The sequence below is a fragment of the Varroa destructor genome, unplaced genomic scaffold (assembly GCF_002443255.2).
Source record: "Varroa destructor unplaced genomic scaffold, Vdes_3.0 BEIS01000002.1, whole genome shotgun sequence".
Taxonomy (NCBI): Eukaryota; Metazoa; Arthropoda; class Arachnida; order Mesostigmata; family Varroidae; genus Varroa; species Varroa destructor.
In genome coordinates this window covers 37,597,201-37,621,651 of record NW_019211455.1, presented here as the reverse complement: position 1 = coordinate 37,621,651, position 24,451 = coordinate 37,597,201, and the positions used below count along the sequence as shown (strand labels likewise).

Sequence of the window (24,451 nt, the reverse complement as noted above, 5' to 3'; positions counted from 1 at the left end):
GATGATATGCTTGTAAAAAACAGAGGGAACTAACTGAACAACAGACCAGTCCCCGTAAAATGGAGCAGACGAAATGGCGGGCTTGTTCACTTACAAGCACAAGTGGCCATCCCGTGTACGTTCGCTGACATGGCTCTTCGCTTTCGGACCATAGCATTCTAACGCAAACCTCTTATCGCCCATTGAATTGCCGGTAGTTGCTCCAGAAGTGCAGTTTTGTGTACACACAATTTGCAAGGGTATGATATAGTCACGCAGGCGGGTCTTTGTTAAGCTTCATGTAACTTCATAAAAAACAGTTGATAGTGACTTTTACTTAGGTTTGAGGACACTTCAAAAGAGGGTATTTTTTTGGCATAACCTCGTATCGATGTATAATGTTGCGTCAAGTTCTAATTTTAAAAGACACCAGCCCTTGATAAATTAGCGGTACTCAACGAGTTCTCGTCTTTCTTTTTGCTCTCTTGCCAATTATTAGTTGAATAGTTTTTTCCGTTACAATATATTTTAATCTTATAGATATAATAACATTTTAAACTTCTAGATTTTGTCACTCAGACTGCGAAAATTCGAAAAGTTTCAAAAGATGTTCACATCGCATATTTGACAGAGTGGCCAAAAGCGACAAAAATAGGATGTTTACTAGCCGTATAGGCTGATCATTTAGATATAAAAGGTCTCATTTCCATATCACGCTCGCGTATGAAACTATCTAGATCTCAAGAGAACTGGGAATTTCGCTGGGGTGCTGCAGAGCTTCATATAAAATATCCAAGTGCGCTTATATTAGAAAAAATTTCAACTTGAACTAAAAACAGCTTCATGCACTGGAAGTCAGAGGAAATAAAGTTTCTATCATAATGTCCACCGTAATATGGAAACTAGCTTGCAACCGACGGCCGCCGAAGTACATCGCGCTTTCTGCTTAGGTAAATGCAATATCTCAATGCCTTCAAAGCCGTATTATCCCTGCAGGTGCTGAGAAGAAGTTTTAATTATTCTAGCGAAGTTAGTGTGATTCTGGGAAAGTATTATGAGGCACTGTGTAGCGATACGAAGATGTACTCTGAAAACTGATACTATTTTGTACAATATACGGGACTTTCATAAAATGTGGGGAAATGAGAAGTGATTGCCTGGATTTCTGTCCAGCTATCGAGGTTTGAGCCTTTACGCCACAAGTGCTACGATGGTAACGAATATTCAACAACAGTTTTAGAATAGTTATAGTAACGGATTTTCGAGGATTTCATTGCTAAACAGCCGTGTTTTTTGAATTTAAATTTAAGGTTTTCAATAAGGCAACTGAATAATTGCGTTTGCCACGTCATTCTGGTATATGCGACTATTTAGAGTCAATAAATTCTCTAGATAGTCTGATATTTATTTCGATCAAAATACTGTAAAAATGTATATACCTATCATTCACCCTTTAAGCTTACCAAGATCCAATTACTAAAATATGTTCAGTGTCTGAACTTAATATGGATAGATAAAAGCCAATGACAACAATAAGTCATCTTTATATTTGCAGACAATTCGTGTAACAACACTGAGTTATTTTTTAAATAACCATTACAGTCATTGACAAAGTTGTCGTAATGAGATATACGTTCGTGTACGATTATGTTTTTATAATAAACTCTGGTTTGTTGTAGTGCAACGTACGTGCGATTCTCAAAGCCAAACTTTGAAGTCGTGCGGGAGAGATACACATCATCAGATTAGAGGGCGGCATATGAATGTCATGCTATCTTCACTATATTTTATGGGCTGTTCGCACTGAAAATACGACGAGGGCTACTAAAGGAAGCACTCTAGGTGGTACGCTAAGCTCGATGTTGGGTCAAGATGTTGCGCTACTCGATGCCCGTGTATTTGAAGCAGTCTTTGGGTCATCCTGGCCTAGGCAATTGATGGTGATTATGCATCAGTGCCTGAGGATCGGCAGCTGGACGTCAGCGCCATCGATATTGCTGTTAAACCGGGTAGCCCTTTTTCGGGATATATCGATGCACCACGAGCATATGTTGTTATTTTTCCTTGCCGCCGTCGAATCGGAGGTCCGGAACTGGATACTTGATAGGATGATTCTATGCTATAACTTCTGGTTTTACTCTTTGGAAGCCAAATACACAAGTATGGAAAAATAGAAACGGTGTATAATGTAGATGGAACACATACGTTATGCTAAAACCTCAGCCATTTTAGGTATGGATCTCACCGAGGAACGGTAGGTGTATTTGCCTGGTGAATAGAACTGAGAAATAGGGTGATTAAGGGCTTTTATTCAAACCTTTTATGAGAGACGGCAAAAGTCCCTATGCTCATAGCAGTCGAGTGTATCAAAACCGTAACTTATTTCGATCGCGCACCCATGGGCAGACCATCTTCGAAAAACCAGCTTCAATAGGGCTATTCAATAATATGTGGGGCAAATGTCGATTGCCTGGGTCTGGCGTCATGAGTGTTGTCGCCTCCCACAAGAAATTTGTGGCGAAGCTTACGTTTAGACTTTCGTGGTTTTTAATGGTCATCTGTGTAAGTAACACTTCATTCAATAATTGATGCAATGCACCAAAAAGCAAGTAATTAGCTAATTACAGTTAAAATGTTGACGCTCGTATTGGTACCCAGCCTGTGAGGGCATTTAGTCAACACCGCGTTTGACGCCTAACATCGAAAGGCTTAGCATGCAACTAAAATGAAGTCTAGCTTAGTTTGCTAGTTTTAGTGCGAGAAAACTTCTAGATAATGATGAATCATGTTCTATATGGGGCAGTTATGAATATAAATGTGAAACGTTGCCCATTAGTCATTCTATCGTATTAACAGACATGTCATTTCAACACTTCTTCTGGTTTTAAATTCGTGCCGTAAGCCATTCGAGTCAGCAAGACGATTAGATCAGTGCGTGGCTATAAACCTGAGCCTTCAGCAGATTGTGTTGCTCTAACACCTCTCTAGTAATGAGGTTGGACAAAGTTGGTGTGTCCACTTTGGCCCTTCGGGCGGTGGCTGACGTCGATGACGGCAACAACAACAATAATGTCGTCGTCCTCGGCGTTGTAAAATGTCTCCATGCCGATATCCTCTGTCGTCTGTTTCCGCTTAAAGAGGAAGTAAATTGCGTTTCGCGGGCTTTGATTTCACTGAGACAACCAAGTTACCGCCGCTCTCCTCGAATTGATCTAATGAAACAACCAAAGTATGAAGATAATCGCTAGACCTCTCATACTAATATACAGTGCAAGGTGTTAAGTTTGTTAGGTGCTTCGAACGATGGAATTGGCAGACTTAAATATGTGATTGGGCTAACTTCTAAGCTAAGAAGCGGGTAGTCCACTAAAGCACGAAAGAGCGCGGAGAAGCCACAATGTCTGCCAGTTAGATCGCTGCATATAACAATCACACGAAATTTTATCGACAGGCTGAATGAATTAACGAAGCTTATACATTATAAAGCTTTTCGCGCTGATTTCGATGTTACAAAAAGATAAAGTATTTTTCCAGTTGTTTCCCACCGATATTCAAGGATGCAGCTAATTAGAATCTATTTTCTAACTCTCCGTTTTATACCTTATAGGTAAGATGACAATGTCTATTGATAGATTTATATGCATTGTTTTCGTTCTTTATCGTCCATTCGTGGGGGGGAAACTGCGGCAAATTCTCGTGATTTTTTTAGAGACGTAGAGAATTAGCGTTACCTAAGCATTTTGAATAGATAACAACAATAACAACAAAATTCACGCTGAATAGAGACAGAGGAAAAATGAATCACGAGCAAAGGTTGTCCTCATCAATGGCATTCATCTGTCACGAACGTGATGGCAAAGAAATAATATGAAAATTGATGGACAATTTATGAGCTTTATGGTAAATTAGTTTTGATCAGCGATATCACGAAACGTATTGTCTGTTGTAGTAGCAGCAGTAACAATTTTCATTTGATATTAGCGAAATGTTGCCCGCCGAAAGCTTTTGATATGTGTCACTGTATCATTTTGTTTTTGATTCTGAGAAGATCCTAATATGATACGTGAATTGAATAAGGCTTGTATATTATTATGGCGGTGATACTTCACATATTGCGGAGTAAGTTTCAATAGGTAAAATAGTAACTTATAGCCACCGTTTGCAAACATATAAGGAATCCTTTATTCTAATAATAAAGGCATCGTTTTTCCCAATTACCGATTATGAAATATCACAGAGAAAAATATCTTTAAAAAAATCATTTGGCTTGTGGTAGAGACTATAGTCGACCGTCCAACTTTCTGTCCCAAGTAGTGTTTTCGCCTTATCTTGATGGATTTATGTATTAGCAATAAACTTAACAAAATCGTTCACAATTTTTTTTTTAAAACTTACATATTCCAACGTAATCACACTGCCATCGACTTTTATACCATTGAGACGCTATCGAAACTAGACGTTTAACTTTTTGTAAACGTGAATGTAAATTCGACATATTTTAAGAATTGGTTGTCTTGATTGGTAGGACTAAGTATACACAACGCATTGGCCACTAACCGACCGAGAGCTTCGAACTAGTTCGAACTCTATTCGTTATTTTAACTTTTTCTTTGTGTTACCTTACAAATTTGAGCAAGTGAGTTTTAAGAATAAGCTTAACTAAATAAGTTTTTCGCAGCTATTTCCCTTTTTTTTGTAGTATCTAGGCCAACACGGACCTGCAAATTCGGTTACGAGCACTACAAGTTTTTAGACGTATCGTGTGAGATGCATTCAACATTTTAGAGGCTTATTTAAAAATAGCATCTTTTATAATTCAGAAGCTTGTCCTAGCTGCAAAGGTCACGACAATCACGGCATATCGTACACTACATAGATGAAAATCGCCCAAAATGAGAGCAATATGTATCTAGATACCCTAAATTTACTTTTTGTAGTGTTACTAATTCTTGCGAACAGTTAGCCATTGTCATTATTTTATTATAAGTCGATTTTTAAGAAGTTAATTCCAGTTCATGCTTGGCGTGTGCTTCGGAAGGGATCGTAGGCGGAAAATTGGGGTATAGTCTTTGAAGGAGGAGAGATAACCTGGCGGGCGATTCAAATGAGGAGTATACGGTCATGCGTGTTAGCGTCAGAGGAAGAGAGAGCGCGTGAAGTCCAAAGAGCAACAGAGGCAGTTACAAAGTGACTGAGCATAGTGAGACAGACCACAAAGCGCCAAGTTTTCGATTGGAGTGCGCCGACGCGCTTTATCCGTCTATGATTAGCCGTGTGTTGGCTCCCCTCCCACTAGCCGGCGACAGCGGGACAATTCCACCATTAAAATACTTGCACCCAGTGAAGTATGTCGATTTTCATGAAAAGGGAACACGTAGAAGCGATTGCGTGTTGTCTTGTTCGGGAATATTTGTTTCGGAAGTCGCAAGAAATTCAGGTAAGATTAGCGGAACGCGTTACGAACGTGGATGGTCGTTGTTATCGTGAGGTTGCCGCGGCGACGAACCACGAATGGCAACAATAAGCATCATTAGCCTTGTGTTTTGTCTGAGGCGAATGGGAAAGTAAAAAAAATTAACTGGCTTTAGCATTAGGATTTGTTCTAATTCTAGATTTTGTTATTCGTACTTAGCCATACCCGATATGCAAAGGCAACATGGCGACAAAAAACTTTTAATCTTCACTTCAATCTAAAGCACTATTTCTATCCCGGTTACCGCAAAAAAAAGTACGTCCCGGATCGTGTCACGAGTGTAACTACCAAAAAATAATATGTAATGTAAGATAATAAATTATTCAAGAAATGGGAACGTCTAAAGCAAAAATCTGTTCTTGCTAATAGAGTCGTTTTAATATCGATTATTTTTAGATATTCAAGTTGCAGATCGCCGAAAATTTGTACTTCTTTCAAACGGGAATTGAACAGTTGAACGTGGAAAGTAGCCCTTACGAAGCTCACTCGCCTTGCTGAAATTGTCGATAGAATCACTTATAGTTCTACTAAAAGCAAACCAAATACTGTTTTATATTCAGAAAGACTTCTTCCCGTAGACGGGCCGACACTGTAAATATTAAAGCATGCTTTCAGCGATTTTTAACGGGATTTCGTTATTAAGTTTAAAAATACCTCTGATCAACTTTAGAAAAAGTCCGGCCTCAGATGTCAGTGTCGTACTAATCGTAGCACGCATCAAAGAAGTAGCTAATACAATATAGCACGGCAATCGAGTTGGGTTATGAAAGCATTTACGAATTTCTGCGATTACAATATCAGAGGTAAATCTTATTTCTCCATTGATCGTTGTTCCCATTTGTGTTTAATCCTTACTCGTTGTTTGGTGCACCTGGGTGTCTCGCAGAGGAACTCTTTTCAATTGAACTGTGTTTAGAACATGGTCACTCCAGATTTACAATAATCCTTTCAGGGATTGCGAGATGTTTTGCACGCACTGGAAGAAACATTTCCGCGTACGCCTCAGTGTTTTCAGCATAGGGATCAGCTCATTCGTGCAGTTAGCCTCGAAAAAGCTGCCAAAGAAAATAAGGTACCAGTTTATTTATACAGCAGCATAAAATCATAAGATAAAATCGGGATTCAAAGTTATCTGATGATCAGTTTAACGAGAAGCAATTATTTATTTTGTTGTTTAGCAGTACTTTAGGACAGTCGAGCGCCGTTATCTTAATTGTGCCACGCACAAAAAACATTAAATACTTTCTCTTCAATACATTGTTTCCTCTGATTCAAGCAATTTCAGTAAAAGCCAGATATATATCTGGCAGTATATTTCTACAGGTTTAATGGGTCGCATATTGTATCTGCAATATACAAACGATGCATCCGATTTTGTCTTGTTTATCAGTTCTGGTTGTGCACAGAAGCTTCCTGATAATTTGGTCCTTGTAAAGTTACTGGCCTTTAAGAAGCTAAATAGACACATTTCTTTTTTTTTTTGCTATTTCTAGTTGTCTAAAGGTTATAGGGGTTCTACGAGGGATGGAAAATTAGCCAACTTCGAGGTTAATCTGTGTATATATACGCTTTCTAGCCGCTGATGCCACCTGTGCTGTTTGTCGTAGCGAAGTAAATAATCCATATTGCAAGAGGCTTGATACTCAGTTCTTCTGATAAAAGTTAAGCTAAATAGTGAAAGGTAAATAAATGTCTATATGCAGGTGGCCGCCTCATCGTACCGATCTCTAATTGAGATCCTGGTTGCCGATCGTTTAGAACGACGTCGACTGAAAAGCCTCGTTCGTGGAGACAAGGACCTTAAACAACTGGAAAAAGATGAAGGAAATTCAATGAAAGCAACCGACGATAAGCCTTTTGTAATAGCTTCCGGCTCAGCCACTGGAACCGTTAAAGGAAGATTGCAACTTGATGACACTGTCCACTTGCTTCGAAGCCCTAGTCCCGAAAGGGATCGAATTAGTCCAGTCGGTATACCTGCAAAAGGTTTGTGTGCATTCATTCACAGTAGTCTTATCGCCTATCTGTAGAGATTGTAATGATGATTTAAAGAGGGACAGCGTAGAGTCGATTTAACTGTGAGGTTTGTAGCCATGGTATCTAAGTGTTAAGTATGTTACCCCTTATTTCGTATTTATTTCGTAGAAGTATTTTATTTAGTTATGGACAGATAATCAGTTGTCAAATGACGACTGAGTCCATAAAACTTTGTTACCGCTTGGGACTATAAACTCAGAACCTCTACGTTATACGGGCGTTGGCGATTAGGCCAAAGCGCTCTTTCAGCATTATTTCTTTCTGGGATAATAGTATGTCTAAATGGGTTCATGATAAACTTTATCTCTGTCAGCAACGACCTCAATTCTAGCATCTCATACCGATTCGCGACCTCTTCTTGGTAGACGATCGGCCTTGCGCAGGGACTCACCAGCAATTTACAAGAGCCCGCCCAAAGAGACGGATCACGAAGGACTAACTTCTAGCGACGAGGAGGTATCACCAACTAAGGTATTGTCACATATCGTCCAACCGGTCTTATTGTTTTTATTAATATGAACGGTTTATTTTCCTCATTTCGAAAGCAATTTCTCTAACTAATTTACATAAACCTTACCTTGAAAAGAAATAATCCTTAACAACTGATGTAAAAATAAGAAAGTCCTATATTTCAGTACATTTGACCGTTGAACAGCGAAATATTTACTCGATTTTTTTACCTGTGGACTATATCGATCGGAAAATTTTGTACCGAGACAATCAGCAAGATCAACAATAGCTACTGTAAGGCTAAATGAAACAAAGAAAAAAAGAGGTAGCTAATACTGCGGTAATTACGACAAAACTTTTGCATTTAATTTAAACAGCGCTGATAAACTGCTTTAGTAACACTCCGCGTATACATAAAGCTTACAACGAATATGTGTGCTGAAAAATCGAAGCTTTGTAACGAAATGATAATGGTTTCGCATGGAAATGCTTTTTCCACAAGAGATTTATTCCAAGAAATTATCATATTTTTAGTGTTTCGCCCAATATAGGTAAAGCAAATAACTCATTGAAATATTTTTCGCGGTTCTAGACCTTCGATTGAACTGTGTAAATGTTCTTCTTCGGTATCATTAATACCTTTAGGGGTGCTACTTTGATGTTTTGCTTTGTTTCTCGCCGTCGTTGTCGCCTGTGGACCTTCAACATTTAACTTGTCTATCTTGTGACCCAGGAATTTTTTTGAATATTTAACTTTAAATCAATGCATAGATATCCTTGATTAATTTACTACGAGAAGATAACAGAGAAATAATAGAAGAAATAGTTTGCCACATAAAAAACAGCGCAGTAACGAATACGCCATAGCGGATATCCGATAAACGCACTTTGAAAAAACTTATGGTCAAACATCGGTCAAGCGTAACAACAAACATCCTACTAGTCAAACAATGTATTTTTTTTATCAAACAGAAACACTAGATTTTTTATTTAAATTCATGATTTCTATTCAGTGGAATAATTTTCCGATCTGTTATTTGTAGATAGTAAATTATACTAGGTTGTGATGGATAATGGTAAAACTAGGCAAAAAATTTTACTATGTCGGTAGGTGAGTCTGCAAACTTTCAAAAATATATCGCATATACTTCTGCGTTTTATTTATTTCCAGCTTCGCTTAATTAATCAAAATTAATTTAAATTATTATTAATAAAAAAATATTTTTCTCTGAATTCAAGTAACTATAATTGATGTGATAAGCAATTCTGCTATTTATAATTATTTATGGTAAACACAAGCACATTATTGCAAGTATAGCTTTTTTTCAATAAAAACAGTATACTATTTAAGATAGTTTATCATTTCAACATTCATTAACCAAGGCTAAAAAGAGCGGTTGGATGAGCTTCTAGTGAAAGTCATCCGGTGGATATACTTTGAGTTTGTTATGGTCAAGCATTGGGCTAATCCAAGTCAAGCGTTCTTCTCCCAGATATAATGAAAGACCGTCGCCTTTAGGTAGAAGCTTGAGAGCATGTGCTGCTGAAAATTGAGAGATCGATAAACGAAATCACCTTTACGTTAATAATCAAAACGGAATTTCTACCTAAATATGGAAAACGTTACCGACTTGAAAACATCTAATTTTTTCAGCTGACGATTCTTAAAATCGTCCTTATCTTATTTTCTCACATTTTTCCGTAACGCGTTTCTTTCGGAACTATTAGAAATAAATATTAGTATATCAGAAAGTGATCACCCAACATACATTGGTACTTTCATGAGTTGTGTAATGTTATATTTGTAGATTATTGGCGGGATTTAATGTCCCCGTGATTTGTTCTATTCAAACCCAAATCACTGAAATTACGGTAAATCAGAGCAGATTTTGGTGGACTGTTTGTCGTAGCAGGAATACGTTCACCCGGTATTCTTGGTACCGAGGGAAGGCCAGCTCTTTTTAAAACAAGACAGCAAACCCATTGTAACGAAAAACGGCGCTTCGTTTTTTTTCAATTTGCTCGAAGATCAGCTATCACCCGACCTCTTTGCGCTGGAAGAACTTCCATCAAAATTAAGAATTTTTTTTTATTTGTACGAAATCTGTTTCTGAAGAATTCGAGTTAGACTTCCATAAAGAAAACTCCTCAACAGCATTTAGATATGAAAGGCGAAAAAATCATTAGGCATTTGAAGAATCATGGTCAATGCACTCGGATTTTTTCTACAAAAACGGCTATTTTGGAGAGCAAAATATAATAAAATGCCGGGTGGATCAATCAGATAAGTTCCAGTGGTTAGTCTCTTTGAAACGTTATTGTATTCTTCACTTTTTGAGGCACTCAACTTATTATAACTCCAGAATTTAATCCTCCTAAAATTGTTTTATACGCAGCATATTTAAGCGACACTTTAACAGGTTTATGCTAACCGATACTGCGTAACGTATGGTAACTATTAGAAAGTTGAATTTTGGACGAAAAATGCAAATATTGTTAATGGATGGTTTAGGCCCCAAGCTGAAGCTATAATTGCAGTGGATGGTGGTGCTATTGAATACAGGTGTCCGCTAAAAATGATATGTCCACCATGCAAAACATGGAGGAGATATTGATCTTTGTTTAGGTGCAATGTTAAATGCAAAACTATAGGAAAAGTCCTAATTTAGGTGCCGTATCCTGTATATATGCGTATATTCTGTATATTTGCGCATCCATGGCCATTACCTAACTCAAGTTCTTTAGATAAGCTTCCCATTGCGTCTTTTTTCATTTATGTGATAATTAATTGAGTTTCACTTCATAGTTGATATTTAAGCAGCCACCTGACCCTCCACAAGTAGTATATCTTACCCAGGAACATAAACAACCGTTAGTGAGCAGTATCGAAGCTAAAAATTTTGTGAATGGGAAGGAATCGTCATATCTTTATATAGCGTCTCACATCGACATCTGTAGTTTGTTTACAAACTGATAAACTTTTCCGGTTCTTTTGCAGCCTACTTCAGATAGAAATTTCTAGAAAAGGAATAGGATAAGTTATAGCTTATGATTCATTGCAAATTAACCTAACCGTTTCTTCCAAAATAGGCCTTTGTCAGAAAAACGGCATCGACACTAAGGTAAACTCGACGATTCCTGTGGCTACCAGGACCCATAGTTTCTTGACACTCTTGTGATTCATCTTGCGCTTTTCAGCATATATTGCATTCAATCAAGTGTTCTCTTTATCTGATTTAAGCTGTAAAAATACCAGTGCTTTAGCCTGTAACATAAATATTTCCAATATATTGCGTTAGGCCTTCAGGGTACTAATTTTATTACTACTATTGCAACTTACATGGGAGCCTGAATGAACGTCCTATCTTTGTACTTCCTTTATTTCCTATCAGTAGATAATTAAAGTAAATCAAGGCTTACGGTTGGGTGAAATGTGAATGTGCGTTTAGAGAAATCCAGGTATATAATTGGGAAACCAGTAAGCTACCACTGAAGTAACATCTCCCAAAGCAGAGGTTAATTTATTTTTGATAAATGGTTTCCTACTTTGTTCAACCGCATACCTATTTCTTGTATAACTGTAGGCTTATATTGATCCTTGTTCTTTTCCCCGAATAATAATAATAAGTAATGATCGATAAGTTTTGCAATTATTTCATTAATATAGATCCTCCTATAAAAAAAGCGATTTGTTCAAAGTTCATCGATTGAAAGAGCTGCTTGAAGGACGCACCAGTATCATTGTGGTCTCATTCTTGTTTCCACCAAAAAAAATGAAGATCTAACTGATGACGCTTTTAACAGATACTTTTATCGATGGTGTGACCTTTTTGTGAGACTTTAATGAAGCATAAATTCAAGCCATAAAGGATGGGATCCGAATGCAACTGCGGTTTAGCGTGCATTTCGTTAATAACATAAGCAAGTTCGTTATGTCAAAGTGATGGGCGGCGGACAACTACCATTTCCAAAAGCAACAGTTATTACAAACGCTGTGCTTCGTCATAAAACAGCAGAACTTTGGGATTTGAAAACAGGAAGTATAGCCTTAGGTGATTACCCAGGTGCACAAAACTCAACAGTGACTTTCTAGTTCGTAAGAGTTATGACTATATCGTATACATTGCAACTAGGCGAAAGGGTGCTTACAAAATGGATAGACGAAACTCGGGAGACGAAATGTTCGGATTGAACTTTAGCGGGATATAACAAAGCGCGCTCAATGCGAAAAAAGATGGAGAAGCGCCCTAGATAATAAGGAGCACTCGTTTCTACGCTAATGTTCACGTTGGCTAATAGTAGACACCGTTTTCCGACACGTAAATATATCTGCTACCTGCTTCCTAACCTATATATTATTGTACAATACACAATTTATGAAGAGAAACATCTGTCCACAAGAAGGCTGTTCTTCTTCATAAACGTAGTTTCGCTGGAAAAACTTGCGAACTGGAAAAAACCTCAATAACTCGAATAGCCAACTGCATAGAATCATACATTTTTTTCAAAAGTCAATTGGGTTTTAGAGTGAAATGAGCACATTGTTAAGCGCAATTTAAACAAGCCTAAAAGCGACAAAACTCAATGTTGATAACGTACTTTATTCCGTTGCACTGTCTGTCAATTCCGCTATTGGCTTCGACAGTATAAATGGAAAGAACTTCGTATTTGAGCTTCAGTAGAATAATTTCAAGGTGAAAGCAAGACAGTGTCTATCCTGCGAGCTAGAGGATAGATGGCAGCACATGCAGTTAGGCTGCATACAATCTACGATCTTACAGACAAACAAATACATAGTCAAGACCAGACAGGATATACCCATTGATCGTGTTGCATTTCTATGCCTCATGAATAGCTTAGAATAGAGAGCCTATGGCAAAGCTACAACATACGTTGATGGCAGTATCTTTAACAATATCACTTCATCAGTATGGAGCTCGGTATACAATGGTACGATGATACCTATTTTTATTACCTATTTTTTTCCCACAATGTTTCGCTACCGACTCATTTAGCAAGACTGATAAAGTTAGGGTTAATGCAAAAAAAGTCTGGCGAATTTGTTCCAAAACGGTCGCTACTAGAAAACGCTGCCGTGCCTTGTATATCACTAAGTGAGGCTTTTAGGAGTTAGACTGATGACAAACTCAATAGTTTTCCTTACATGGAGAATCCAATTAGACATCTGGCAGAAAAAGCCAAGGTTACAAGGTATCTAATAACGTGTAGAAGTTTTGACCGGACGTAAATATTGTTGCAGCATCACAACCAATGCCTTATTCCCCAATTAGACTAAAATGTAGACATTTTTTTAGCCTATTGTCGAGTTACAATGATATTAATATATTTCATCAAAATCAGAGTCTCTGCAGAGTAATATTTTTTGCTGTCATTTAACTCGTTAGTACTATTTATTGTTTTAGTACTATATACTACTATCGGATTTTATTATCAAGCAAGGGGAACCGTACTGTTAGCGTTGGGTTCGGTTGGAAAGTAGGTCTAAGCCCAAAGAAAATTATTAAGAAAAGGCTTTTTGTTGCCTTGCATAGAGACGTTGTAATTCTGTCCGGAAAAGCTAGAGAACCTGGACCTCGATTTGTAATTGAAGTAGATCATTTTAGTTGTTCTTTGTCCCAGTTGTCATGAGATTTGTTTGTTCTAAAATTGACAGCTGATAGCAACTTGAAAATACTTACTTCCGTACGCCAGTGCAGTAATAGTAGTACTTGTGGTATAACGTAAGTAATTCTTTTCGGATAACGAAAACAATCATCATCCCGCGGGTGCGGTCGTTATGGCGGCAACACCGTTAGGAAGTTCAGAGAGCGAAAACGAAAGTTCTGGACATGACTCGATGTTGACTCGCTGGTGGAGTGAACTGCGAACATGTCTTCTTGGTTTCCAGTGTCAGGAACGTGAACGGGATCGACCTCGACCTCAAAGCGCCCGGGTCAGGTACAACGCACAGGATGGTCAGACAGTAAATACAAAATCTGCGGCTGTCATCATCCGAGATGGTATGCAGGTAGTCAAAACAATGTGTTAGTTTATAAACCGTCGTTCGAAATTTGTAACACGGTGATGTAGATAAAAACCTATTCGACAGTCTTTGTGCGAGCGAACGACACGGTCAACCCGTCACATTTAAGTCTTTTATTGTGTAAGTTATAATCATTGGTATGTTCGGGCAACTTAAACTGCGTAGCTAAAACTATAACGAATAGGCTTAAGTAGTCATATGTGTATTTACGATACACGTTTAAATTAGAATATTCATTCTTTTAGATATGCGAAGCTTCAATTACCAAAATGTTAAATCAGACGGTATTCCTTTTTAACAGATCCTTACGACGCTTTATAATGGACAAATGTACTTGGAATAATATAAAATGACAAATAGAAATTGATTTAATAAGTTTATTTAATAATAATAATAATAATTTAATAATAATTTAAGTAAACTGAGTAGAAAGCGACATTAGTTTTTAAGTGTGCGCATTTGGAGTAAGCAATTCTAGAGGAAAAAACTGTAATGAAAAGCATAAACATGGGGTATGTATTTAAGCCCTTACATCTTTCACGTGGCAATACAAACGCGGGCGTTTTCTATTACCCAAATAAATCATTTGTTTGACCCCACTAAATACTCATTTCAATTGGATTGGTCAGGACTAAGGTTTGTTGGAAGTAAACGATATAGCGGAGAATACCTCTAAGATATTGCCTGTCTTGCAGTAAAATAATCTATCCTGATAATAGGTTTAATTATTATGGTGGCTTGCTTTTCATTTACATATCGGAAAATTCTCCTAAGAAAGGGGCACTGTTACTGATGTGTGGATTGACTTAGTATTACATATATTTATAGAAGACGAGGTAGCCTTGAATGAAATGCCAGTTTGATGAACTATCTTATGCTATAATCACAGGTGATGTTGATCTTGAGCGGCGGAAGTCAGCTTGGTCGCACTTGACGAAGTCGACGAATTCACATATATTGTCGTCCAATATTAACCCCAGTGGACCAGCTGTAGCTAGTAATAGCCCCATGGCTCCGCTAACGCCGGCTATGGCGTCACTAAACGCCTATGTAATAACAGCGTCTGACTCTCCTAGTAGTCAAGAGACTAGCAACTCTCTACGCACAAGCCAGATTACGTCCAGTGCCTCAGCGCTACTTGAGCGAACCGATAATATTTTACGAAAGAAGGCCGCCCAGGTTAGTATCTAATTATCCTATTCCAAATTACAATAGAACTTCCCTTAGTACAAGGGTGTCGGCGGCTGGGTTCCGCCGTCGAGCAGAACCTTTTTGTCAGGCTTCTGTTAGAAGCTACGATAATCGCAAGTGACAGTAGATTGGTCAGAAAGGAGCTGCAGCCAATTCCAAACTTGGATGCCTGAACAGTTATTTATCCGCCTGATTTTATTTGGCACGCTCCTTTTTGGATAGTATTGTGCTGCGTTCAATGCACTGCTTACATTTTGCTTCAATTCGGTAGTAGCAGTTCGAGATTGGAGGAGGGTAAGCAGAATCCGTCAGTCTGCCTGCTTTTAGTGCCTCAGGGCTAAGAACACGACTACAAATCTTAAGCAGGCAGGCTTATTTCGTGAAATCTCTGCCTTGGCGCCTACTCCACTAGGTTGCTGTCGTACTGTCTGGAATTGTTCACGTGTAGTTAGTAAGATTTTAAATGCGAGCAAATAGTCGAGCATGAACTTCATAGCCATTGCCAATAACATATGCGTAATTCTCGCACACTAAAAATTCTGTACAACAACAGTATCAAGCACAAAATCACACGGAAAGAGGGGTTTTACAGGAAGGAAGCCATTTCGGAGAACGTGTCGGCACCTTAGAAGATTAAATCAAATTTGAAGGTGTGCCCTATTATGAGGAAAACCTCAGCAAGAAAGTGGAATTTATGCAGACGGTTAAAAAGTATAAGTTTTCGGAGAGACAGAACTGTGTAAAGTGACCTTATTCTATGAAAACGTTAGGCTCTACATGAAATCGGCAACGAGGAAATACTTAAGTATATAAACAAAAATCCTCTTGCATCTGGGCCGTGTCCAACGTCTGTACCTGATTACAAATTATTCGAAGTCCGCAACAACGAAGACCAGCTACTCAAAGCGAAAGGCAGGAGTCCGAAAATGAGTCTATGAGGATGCCATTTTCGGTTATCGAAGGGCTTATCTATAACATGGAGATAGGTTTTGGGTAATCCAAAAAATTAATAGTCTATTAGGGAATGCTAGCAACACTAGTGCTGAGGAAAAATTTTCTGACGGATCCCCCTTTTTCCCTCACATCAACACCTGAAAAGTTATTGAAAAATGGTTTTCTGGTAAACCCGATTTTCCATCAGAAATAAACCATATAAAAAATCTTAATGAATACGTATTATTTATACAACAAGGTTAGTTGTAATATTTACAATTTGTAAGGCTACGTATTAAATTCCTTTAACAACTGGCATACACTTAAACATCATTTGAGTTGCGCAAGTCGGCACCGAAAGGCTTAGCAAATCGTTTAAGAAACGAATTTAAAAAATGGAAAGCATTAGGCAATCACAAGATCAAAAGGCTTTGACCTGTGGAAATTTTCAAACACCGGGAAGGCGCTTGAGCTTCTAAAAAATCATCGGAGTACTTAATCCTACTGATCATCATTTGTGTAGTTACGTGCTTATGAACTTGAACTTGGTTGAAAGCAAACCCTCTTATTTTAATTTGCCGTCTAATTGGGTCTCCTGTTCTGAAATGCCCTGCCATTAGTTAGCACTAGCAATTGCATCGACGAGTAACCGTTAACTAACGGCTATTTAAGCTTTCTGCGAACAGGCTGAGTCTTGGCAGGCGTGCGAGGGTTGGGCAGACGATGACGACACTTCAAAGGAAGATAAGCACTTTTTCATTTAACGTGATCTTCTTTCTAAGCGGCCCCCTTTGCGCGGGGAGGATGTCACCTTGGAGGATCTCACCGGGCAACAGGACGATCACGGACCGGCACGGCCTGAGACTGGTCGGATGTTTGCGCACAGGAAAATCACTGTCAGTGAAAACGAGGTTAGTAGTTTTTTATTAGAACATACGTGAACTACGTGTGAATACGTGTGATATCACTGCGATATATTATTAGCCTGATCAGACACGAAACATGCAGTGTTATTTGAAGCGCAGTTTTATATATTATCGAAATATAATCTGTGTATACATAGAAAAAGGCAAAACGCCGCACGAGATATACCGCGTTTGCTTGTCCCCTGTACGAGCTAGATCCGATACAAAAATGTATTCTTACGACGTGTTTTTGGGTTGTGTTTGCAGCAACTTCAAAGGCTTCTGTTTGGTGATTCCTCTCGTACCTTCGGAGACGAGTGGCTTCGGCAGGGACTAGAGTTCTCCCGTGAGGATAGTCATGTGGCCTACGGTTTGAGGCAAAGCAAAGGAGGGCCGTGCGGGGTGCTCGCCGTAACCCAAGCTTATATCTTTAAACACTTGTTGTGGCCCGAAGGAAAATCAGAGTTAGTGTATATTTCACTCTGTATATGTAAAAATGAGGTTCGGACGAGTTCGTAATTATTACAACAGAGGTAACCGAATATTTGATACGTATAAAGATAGTAAAAGCGACGACTACGATGTGGCCGGAAACGTATTTCCTAATGCGCTTTCTCCTACAAAAAAAAGCGTGTCCATTGCGATGAGCTTTACTCCGACGTTATAATTCCCGTGATGGCTCAATAACCTCTCGAGCTACGAGCTAATGTGTGGTTGTTAGGTCTTGTTTGGGGGGAGGGGAGGAAAGTATGTTATGGAAGTCAGCTATTTTGATATTACAATTCGGTTGCAACGGAGGTATTAAACTACTAAATATATTAACTATTAAACTGTGATTTGTCAAAAATGTTAGTCCTTCTGAAACTTCTTCTGAATTCAAACCGGTTTACGCTCAAGAGCTTTCCACAAGACGCAGCCCTACCAGTCAAATTTCGTCTACCAATAGCGCGTAGTTTCAAAATTCGCGGAGTTCGTTTGTAACACTTTAGTAATTTAATTAATGGGATTTTTCAAATGTGTATTGTTTAGTACAAGAGCTTCACTAAGTTGGTCACTATATGTGCTTTCTCTGTACCAGTTGATCGAAAATTCTGTCAAACTTAACTGAATTAAAACTTACGTAGTCAGTACATACTGATCGATTGATCTAACTTGCAGGGTTGGTGACATGTCATCCAGGTTACAAGTAACTGAGTCGTCACGTCGAGGAGCTCTGCTACGAGCCATCCACGAAATACTGGTTCAAGCGGGTGGAAGTGATGGACTCAATTCAGTGAAGACTCAGAGCGGGGGCCCTTATAAGTACGTTCTTGGCAAAGTGGCTGGGAATTCACAACGGACGGCATTTACCTCATTAACGATCTACAATCTGCCAACTTCGGAACAGCTAATGGGTAAGTTCTAGTCGATTATGCGCGTAGTCTGCGCACATGCAGGACAACTTAAGGGCGAATTAAAACACTTGGTTATTAGCTCAGCTTATAGGCTGGATTGTTCAAATGAGGCTTCAGAAAGCACAAATTAAGCTAACCCTTTATTAATAAAGACAATAATTAATAATAGTACGACTAACCGTACATTCGTTTGTTTCCTGAAGACTTAACGTAAAACGTAAGTTTGACCTCAAGATCAATCTGTATTGAATCAATTTGACTGATTACAATAGCTATAGTTAGCTATTGCTAAATTTTTCTGGTCGGTTGATATAACGTAAGTGTTCCATAAACGGATTAGGTTTCCTAACTCAACATCAGGAAGAAATTCTACGTGACGGTGTTGTTCAACTGCTTATTTCGGTTCTTCTATGCCGCGGTGTCGATAACATTCGCAAGGACATGGATTCTCCTGACCACGCACTCATTGGACGTCATAACCACACGACACAAGAAGTGGTCAACCTCATGTTGACCGGACGGGCTGTCAGTAATCTTTTTGATGATCGCCTTGATGTTGAGGGAACTATTTTGAAGGGAGTCCAACAACGCAGCACATGTGGTCTTCTATCACTTGTAGAAGCCTATGGAATAATTGAGGTGCGTTATCTTTATCGATTTCCTAGTGAAAACTAGTTTGGTTTATATGTATACATACAAGCAAAAAATAATATACGCTAGGTAAGCATAAGCATTTTGACGCTAAGGAATAGGTATTTTTTGCCTTGCTTGACCGGCTGACTATCAAGGAATTTGTGGATTCTTAAAGCCTTGAAAAGGCTGCATAAATTTGCCTACTTTCATTTTTTTACATGAAGTACTACAAATATAATTTGCAATTATACAAAATATTACAGCTTATATTATGCTGTGTTGTAGGTGGGTTCTTATCTGAAGTGCCCCATATTCCCTATTTGGGTACTGATCTCGGAAAATCACTATTTTGTCCTATTCGCGACCTCAGTCGCAGTCCTGGATTGCCGGGTTCCTTTCGAGCTTCTTGTCTACGATGGCCTAGCGAACTCAGAGAATGCTACTGTAATTAAAGTCGGTGAGTGACTCCCCTACATTATTTAGGAATCCTACATCCGCTTACTCAAGCTAAGCAATGAGCTTTGTTCTAGGTAGCCTAATGTGACGACCTTTCACCCTTCTAGTGAATCGAATATTTGACTAACAAGGTCAGCTTTTAACTCAAAAGCTTTACGTTTACGCAATGGCTGCCTCATAGCCAGTTTTTGTAGTTTGTCCCCTTTACCTAAAACTATTTTTCAGCTGTGTTGTGGTGACATCTGTTACTAGAAAGTGTTTGGCCTAATTAAATCATCCTGCTAAAATGTCTTCATCAATGCCTGTTTTTGGAACTTTGGCCTGGAACAGTTCATGACCAGTTCCGTTCCTCCGGCCTCTTTCCCTATTATAGGGAACCGTCGGGATTCCAATCATGGGTGACGTTTGCATGCAAGTTTAGCATGAAATTCAAAGGAGCACGTTTTAGTGTCTTGTTTGCTTCGCTCTCCCGTTGACTATGTATTGCGTTTTTTGCAGAATTCCATTGTATATTAAGCTAATAGAAGTACACACTTTCATTAATGAGAAATTTGTAGGTAATCTCGTATGGCACTATAAAAGAATGAGAAGCACGTGATTGCTATATAAACTTTATGGTATGGTAAACTGTTTAGGCACTAATGTGTTCGATTCAAATTTTATCAGATCCGAGTCGTACAAGGGAGGACGCAGCAGACGAATCTAGTAAAAATCCCGTTGAGCTTTGCATAAGGACCAAGTGGAAAGGAGCTTTAGTGGATATTATAGAAGATTAGCCTCATAATGTTATTCAACCACTCGTCTTTAAGATTTAAATCTACAAGATTTCTATTACGGCTTCAACTCTACGGCTTCAACTCTACGGCTTCAACTCTACGGCTTCAACTCTACGGCTTCAACTCATCGTCAGCGAAATGAAACAACCTGATACATAGTTTCCCAGGGTGGCAAATACTGAACACTACAATGCACCGCACTCTGTGCTATATTTTTGGGTAAAAAAAAACAATGTAAATCACCGTGTACTAATGCGGATGGAAGAAATGTATTCAGTACTATTGTTGCTGGTCGTCAACGTCGGCCGAAAGAGCTATCAAACATTTGTTAATTTATGGAACGAGTTAATCTGGAATCTGCTTGGTAGTGGCAGCTACCAGTTATTTGCGTACGCTATTCTTCCTGAAGTCAGTCAGAGCTGACTAATGAAATCTGTAAGATAAACACTGACCACGTGTTCGTCACTTAATAACGGGAAAGTATATGTAATAAAGTTAGCAGATATGAAATGTTGGCTTAGACAAATCCGTTTGCTTCATCGAATAAGTTTAATTTATATTTTGAAGCATGGCTAAAACGGACGAAGTGCATTTACAAATTATGTAAGTACGTGTTTAAAACGTTGAATGTGTAATCCTGAGGTTGTTGCCGACAGGAAATCTTCCTTCTGTCATTACAATAGATAGAACAAGTAAATGATCATTTCATGGACTGTACCTAGAAATACATAATTAAAATGTGGTTAGCTTCGAGCTGAAAATCTGAGCTCAATCTGGATTTCAAAATATAATGAAGTGTGAGGAGAAGACTGGCGTAAACTCAAAAATAGGTTTATCACCTGTGACCACGATACCCAAATTCGAATGTTTCTGACTAGTAGTCAGATGACAAATCTGATTGAAAAATCTTTTGATAAGGCTTAACTAGACTTTTACGCATCAGCCCTATGACCGATGAATTCAAATGACTAAGCAATCTTGTCTAACTTGACGGCATTGCTTTCAACAATTAAAGCTCAGAATTTTTGTACTGTTTCTGTAGCCTGTTCCGCCACATCGATTTAACGACGTTAAAAAATGCCATTTAGATGTTGACCCAAGACACATCACTGAATGAGGTGACACACGCTGTCGGGTTCAAAAACAATAAAAGCATCTGTTTAGCGCTAAAAATCTATATTATGCTTTGAAAAAAAGTGCGTGATTTAATCGAAATATTATATGAATAATGGAAGATTGAATGTGATGCTTTGTTGCTTCTGATTTGCTAAAATGATTCTTAAAACAAAAACGCCCATTGAAAAATTTGCCTACTCATTTCTGGCGCTCATCATGGTTTATTATTAATAAACTTTGTATCCGTTCGGAAAATAACTGCTTGTTTATGTAAGGGTTGAACGTGATGCTTTGTTGCTTCTGATTTGCTATTACTCTACGAACATCGCTAGTCTTTTGCATGAAAGATGTTTATATATAAACAGTATATAAATATATATATAAAAGTTCTTCCATGCAAAAAACTAGCAAATGCTCGCAGACTAATAGCAAATCAGAAGCAGCAAAGCGTCACGTTCAACCCTTACATAAACAAGCCGTTATTTTCAGAACGGATACAAAGTTTCTTAATAAACCATGATGAGCACCAGAAGCGCGTAGGCAAATTTTTCAATGGGCGTTTTTGTTTTAAGAATACATTGAAAAGCTTAAAACCTTTTCAAGGTAATCTTACGTAATTGTAAACCTTAAACTCGCTCTACTAGCCTCTTTGTGTTACAAGCATCGTACTTATGGTTTTTGTCACTTGTAGATAGATGCAAACAATAGAACGTTCACTAAAATCAATCCCCACCACATCATTTGAAACAACGAGTATAGCTCAAAGGACAAAAAATGGCAATTTCTGTTGGCAGTGAAGTAAGCTTTACAAAAACATTAAAGTGATCAGGTTGCTGCCAGGATCAAAGTATCTAGAGAAAATTTAGTTCTACAAATACTGTGTTAGATGAACCGCTATATTCGGCGTGGCTAGATCTCTTTTAAAAAATTAAAGCTGGTTTTGTAACGTTGTCGTGGAAAGCCTGGAAGTCTACAAAACTGTATGCTTAATTTTAAAAATTTCACACAAAGTGACATACGAAACTGCAGTTGCTATATTAAATAAGCAATATATGATATATAAATTTATAATATGATGATATATATCATATAAGTTTAGTAAACATGGAGGTACTTTAATGTACTAAAACAGCTGCGAGAAGTGAAATCCCGCAAATATTCACTGTAATAAAAAAAAAAAAAAGATTTTTCAGATTTTTTTCTTAGTTTTTGTCATTAAAGTTAGTACGTTAAATATAGTAAAGATTGAGCTATTTTTCAGTTCAGCGTGTGCTATGGACATACGGTAGGACAGCTAATGAAATATACCGGCACTACGTATGCAGGTACCTGCGTTGCTATATTCAGAATCGCTACTCAGAAAGGTACGCAAAAGATAATCTGATTCAGATAAGGCCAAGCATTATTTTCCGCCTGCCATTGTCATCGGAGGACCCCCCTACACTGGAGAACTTTATGTGCGCAGTCATACCTGTTACATGTAGTTGTACAATATAGCTGTTCACTCGTATCTGATCGCATACAAACGTATCGTTACTACCTGATGTGACCCTCCTGCATGATTATGTGTACCCACAACATGATCGTAGTCTTAATCCATAACATCGCTTATCCTATAAGTCATCTGATATCGAATTAAGGTGAACTAGTAATTATCAAGATGTACGGAAAATCAACTTTCCAAAATGTCCTACCACCTGCTCCAAAAAGTTTTGCAGTCTTTGAATTGATTGATCAATAGAAACTACTCTCAGATATTTGACAAGCTTTCAGCACAAACAGGACAAGGAGTGCAGGTCTGTAGCAGAACGATTCTGTGAAGATGTGTGCTATAGTGGTAGATGAGCCCGACAAAGCTGTTCGGCAGTCGAAAAAACTGCCACAGATGAATCTTAACTACAATAACCTGGTAGCAATTCAAATAGACTTGAAGCTTATCATCAGTTCGACCGGACTTGCTAACAGCCAACTTGGCTAATAATCAGTCAGAGACTGCCGGGTCATGAAGATAAGCCAGGATGATTTAAAGGGCACTAAACGAATAGGGTTTTTGATGATTAGCAAAGTATTTGTATATATCAGTTATTTTCTATAGGAAAGGAGCGAGTATGAAATTTCTGGACAGCACAGATTTCTGAACCAAATAGACTTTTGCACTTGATAATTTTGCATAAAACATGTAGCAAGCCTAGCATGCTCTAGGCAGTGATCCAGTAACCAGCAAACAACTTTGACATTTCTCTATTACACGTTAAAAAGACCCTAACCGCTCATACTGAATAGGGAAGATTATCTGATCTTCCCGTTTCCTTTTTTCTTGAAATTTTGCAATATATATCCTGCAAATTAAAAAAGTTTCTCGTAAAGATAAATGAGGTGTAGGTAAATGGATATGGATCTAGCCAGTGCGATACTGATACGGTGCAAAACAAAAAATTGGAACGTAGCTCTTTCTCTCGCTAGCTATGCTGAGACGGTATGTGCAAAGTAGAGAAATCCATTTTTCTTGAAAAGTACTCCTACGAGAAATTTGATAGAGAACAATCAATATTGAGAAAAATAATACACGGAGGAATCGATTTAGTAGGAAAAAAAGATTTCACTCAGCCGATTCAATGAGCTTTACGCGGAACTCGATTCACACAGCTAAAAGTAATGCTGTCATCGACTACACCTTCACTATTGAGCCATTGATGTATCTCCTAATGTCAGATAAAGAGGTTCAAATCTTATAGGTAGGTTAGGTCGTTCACGATGAACGATTTTCTGAAATAAGGAATTGTTACAGCTATTTGGAGCTTAAGATAGTTTCAGTCGAAGTATGCACCATTATTATACATGACGCTTTGCAATTTAAATGATAATTTATTTATTCCACTGTTGTGGAAGTCTTGTGTACAGGAATGTTTCATGTCTCAAAAAGCAATTTACTGTTGAACTTGTTAACATTTGAATAATTTCCCTATTAGAAAGTGTCGAAGAAAGACTATAATTTGTGACATCGTTGCATGACGTGTGAGGTGGACGGCGAGGCCCGCAACTGGAACTCTTGTGGTTTTTCCGAT

General features: G+C 38.2%; 1 protein-coding gene across 5 annotated transcripts; it reads left to right on the top strand.

The window, feature by feature from the left end:
- Positions 1–75: 75 nt before the first annotated feature.
- LOC111244977 (putative ubiquitin carboxyl-terminal hydrolase MINDY-4) lies at positions 76–22,580 on the top strand. Of its 5 annotated transcripts, none has more exons than XM_086978464.1 (13): positions 76–193; positions 5,018–5,416; positions 6,405–6,524; positions 7,156–7,438; positions 7,803–7,960; positions 13,848–13,959; positions 14,872–15,161; positions 16,889–17,017; positions 17,279–17,475; positions 18,170–18,405; positions 18,746–19,044; positions 19,324–19,495; positions 20,161–22,580. In XM_086978464.1, the coding sequence occupies exons 2-13, from the start codon at positions 5,327–5,329 to the stop codon at positions 20,268–20,270; spliced, it is 2,196 nt and encodes a 731-aa protein (XP_086834590.1). In that variant the 5' UTR covers positions 76–193; positions 5,018–5,326; the 3' UTR covers positions 20,271–22,580. The 5 variants fall into 5 exon arrangements, with proteins under 5 accessions (XP_086834590.1, XP_022648378.1, XP_086834589.1 ...); XM_022792643.2 differs by having other exon boundaries at positions 86–239; XM_086978463.1 differs by having other exon boundaries at positions 100–239; positions 4,982–5,416.
- The last annotated feature ends 1,871 nt before the right edge of the window (positions 22,581–24,451 follow it).

Coding starts and splice junctions, on each gene's coding strand:
- LOC111244977 (XM_086978464.1), top strand. CDS start 5,327: ATGTCGATTTTCATGAAAAGGGAACACGTAGAAGCGATTGCGTGTTGT. Junction 15,162..16,888: donor TACGAAAGAAGGCCGCCCAG/GTTAGTATCTAA, acceptor CTTCTTTCTAAG/CGGCCCCCTTTGCGCGGGGA. Junction 19,045..19,323: donor AAGCCTATGGAATAATTGAG/GTGCGTTATCTT, acceptor GCTGTGTTGTAG/GTGGGTTCTTATCTGAAGTG.